The sequence below is a fragment of the Sardina pilchardus genome, chromosome 3 (assembly GCF_963854185.1).
Source record: "Sardina pilchardus chromosome 3, fSarPil1.1, whole genome shotgun sequence".
NCBI lineage: Eukaryota > Metazoa > Chordata > Actinopteri > Clupeiformes > Clupeidae > Sardina > Sardina pilchardus.
Genome location: NC_084996.1, coordinates 31,425,615 through 31,429,047, shown reverse-complemented (window position 1 = coordinate 31,429,047; position 3,433 = coordinate 31,425,615). Strand labels below are relative to the sequence as shown.

Sequence of the window (3,433 nt, the reverse complement as noted above, 5' to 3'; positions counted from 1 at the left end):
GCTCTGGGTTCATACCTGTCGTGCTGCCCACAGGTGTTATTGTAGGTCCCGGCTGCATCACCCCATCATCTGTGCCATGGAAGGTGAAAGCTTTAACAAACTATTAAGCCTTTGGCTGTAAACACATCACAATGAGATTGAATGAATGCATTGAATAGTGCACCGTTGCAGTTGGAGACGGAATTCATAATTCTTCAACAGTGTCTCAGGCACATCTCTTATGATCATTTTAGAGACGTTTCTGCATACAGAGTGGACAGGTATCGATTTCCAAATCTCAAAGTGTGCTAGCAGAGGGACTGCAGAACAGCAGCATCCTTGAACATCAAGTTGCCAGGAGGAACAAACATGAGTCTGCCAAAGGAGCAACAAGTAATTTATGACGTGTGTCCTCTGGAGGCACACTTTCTCATCTGTTCCCTCTGAGCCCTGACACCGTTTCGGGGGAGGGAGCAGGAGGGGTGTGGAGCTCCAGCGACCTAGGGAGGGAAGGGGGGGAGAGACAGAGAGAGAGGGAGAGAGAGAGAGAGAGAGAGAATGACAGAGAAAGAGAGAGAGAAGGGGCGAAACTGAATTAGACGGACAAACACACAGAGGAGGAGAGGAGAAGATCCTTCTGCAAAAAAAAGGAAAAAAAGAAAAACACTTCTGTTCCACAGTTGCTAGAGAAACTGAAAAGGCTAGGCTGTGCGCGCTCGAGCGCTTCACTGGGTGTTTTCTCTGAACTCTCCCACGCATGGCTTCTAAGTTCTAACACATTTAATCTCTCTGCGTGCATCACGAAGTAGACTTGTGTGGAGGCGACGGAGTCTCTGCGCCTTAGAGATGGAGCGCGTTAAGAGCACAGTGGTGTGGGGAAGATTACCGCTATTCTTCATCATTCTACACACCGCAGTCACCCAAGGAGGTAAAGTACCTGCAATCAACCACCTGTTCAAGAATAAAACGCGCCAAGTGTCTGTTCAGTTCTGTGCATATACGTGAAGAAAGATAATTAAACATGTCGGTTTGTTGTCATGTAGGACATTTGCACTTTTCATGTCGTTCTATTTAGATCACTTAAAGTCTTGTTTTGCACGATGACACGTTACATATGGGTTATTCTTAAATGGCAGAAGTTCTTTATTTGAATGATTAGTACTTTTAATCAGTTAAACGAACGATTGGTGAGATTTCAGTAGGGAGGTTATTTTTCGATTTGAATGGTATTACTGTATTAGCGTTTCTGCTAGTCTGAACTTGTTCACTTCGTTGGGATTAGTCTCAAGTACAGGCGATAATGCGCTTTAAAGGCAGGAAGGGTAATGGCCAATTTTTGGAGTTTATTCCGCTACGAATTACTTCCATCCGAGTACGTCTGACCCATGTCAAGAGGATTTGAGGTAGAGTTGAACAATTCTGTCGCTCTAGCCTGCCTGTATGTCATTTGTCATCACCATGCTATGATGACAGATTGATGAATTAACTTGGCTGAGTTTTCTCCTGTTGAAATCCTTCACGGGTTAGTTATGATGTCATGTTAAAGTGTGCGCGTGAACTTTGGCGGTTTGCTGCGGAACTTTTGACGTTAGCTTGAGAAGTAATTGAATGGGTGATCGCCGAGCTCCACCAGTAGATTAAAATTCCAGGACCTACACTGCAGGTTTTAACGTCGATGTGCGCTAATACTGTCGATTCAATGCATTAAGAACAGTGGCTTGCTCACTGGGGTGACAGAGGCAACTCGAAATTGGAATTAATGTACTCTTAATGACAATGCTCACAGGCAATGTAAGAGATGCCTAAACAATAAGACACTTTACAGCCAAGCCTGTCATTCCTACTTTATCTCTCATACTATGCCCCATTTAACTGCTTTGGGAAGTTTCTTAGTAGGCCTAGGCTACTGGAAGCATGGTTTCATAGGGGACTGCAGGCAGTTGGAGGCCTTGTGTAATCCTGCTCAGATATGGCCCTTACATTATTGTGTGTGTGTGTGTGTGTGTGTGTGTGTGTGTGTGTGTGTGTGTGTGTGTGCGTGTGTGCGTGTGTGTGTGTGTTGAAGAGTTGGGTATGAGGTTTCTTGTCCAGAACAGCCATACCGCAAGTGTTGCCTTAGGGACTGTCTCAGCCCTGCAGGAGATTGTCTCTCGCAGGTTCGGGTGTTGGAGTCTATAGCAGGTACCCTGACAAGTCCTGACAAATGGCCTCGCCTCATTAGGCATTCAGACACTTCAGTGTAGGCCAGTGATGAGTCTCTGATCTGTTCGGCGGGTTGTTTTACGTGCATGTGAATATTAGTTTCCTGTAGAGGAGAGAGGACAGAGAGAGCAGTGAAGGAGACAAGGGTTTTGCTCACCTGAGTTGTGAGTTGTGATTGACATCAATGAAGATAAAGGGCTGCAGCACACCACCACCCCCTGGACACTGCTGTGATAGTGTGTGTGTGTGTGTGTGTGTGTGTGTGTTACTACAGCACAGAACTGAAAAAACACCTAGTGATTATTTTAATCACACACACACACACACACACACACACACACACACACACACACACACACGCACATACACACACACACAGACACAGGAAGGCGGAGCCAGGCTACATTCAATGTGCTCTACACAAACACAAGCAAACAAGAATACCTAATAAAAGCATAGAAGGGCAATAGTCAAAGAATAGTTAAAAAGTAAAGAATAAAAAGAAAATACAAAACATACAAGGTCATAGTATAAAAGCATAAAAAGGGCAATCTTTTAAAAATGTTTAAAAAGTAATAATTTAAAAACATAAAATTGGCAATAGTTTAAAAGTGCTTTAAAAGTAATAGTTAAAACACCTAGAACAACATAGAATGATTATACCGATACTAGTCCAGCACTCAGTGAACAGCAGCACTCTATGGAGATTCTCTAGAGATTCTATGGAGATATACCGGCATTTCCTTTCAGGGCCAAAATACCCGACCACAGGGCTCGATAGTCCCCTTCATGTAGTATTAAAGGGAAACTATGCAGGATTGGCGATTTCATCGCCTGTTTTGCTTTCGCTTTTCGTTTTCGCTCATTGTATGCTTGCATATTTCTCTGCAGAGCTTCCCCTACAGCTTTAGCGTGTAATATTTATAAAACTCCTCAATCGGTCAGTCTGGCTTTTCATGAGCATGATCGAGACTTTACATGAGACTTCCTAGACCATGGGTGCGTCCCGAGGGCTCCTGACATTGCAAGCGTGATTCTACCACTAGAGACCACTAGGGCGGGCGAAAAAAACATTGTTCGACCGGTAATGACTCATTTACAGTAATCATATAACGTGGTTTATATATATATATATATATATATATATATAAATGCAAAGTGTACCTTTAAAGAGGAACTATGTGGGTTTGGCGATTTCTTCGCTGTTTTCACTTTGCCTTTTCGATTTCGCTCATTTTACACTAGCTTCCCC

General features: G+C 43.6%; 1 protein-coding gene across 1 annotated transcript in view; it reads left to right on the top strand.

The window, feature by feature from the left end:
• Nucleotides 1–609: 609 nt before the first annotated feature.
• The window catches only part of col5a3a (collagen, type V, alpha 3a), an 84,035-nt gene continuing 81,211 nt past the window's right edge, over nucleotides 610–3,433 (top strand). The window contains exon 1 of the mRNA XM_062532851.1: nucleotides 610–907. Coding sequence (XP_062388835.1) covers nucleotides 826–907 — 82 coding nt within the window. The 5' untranslated portion in view covers nucleotides 610–825. The remainder of the gene's footprint in view (nucleotides 908–3,433) is intronic.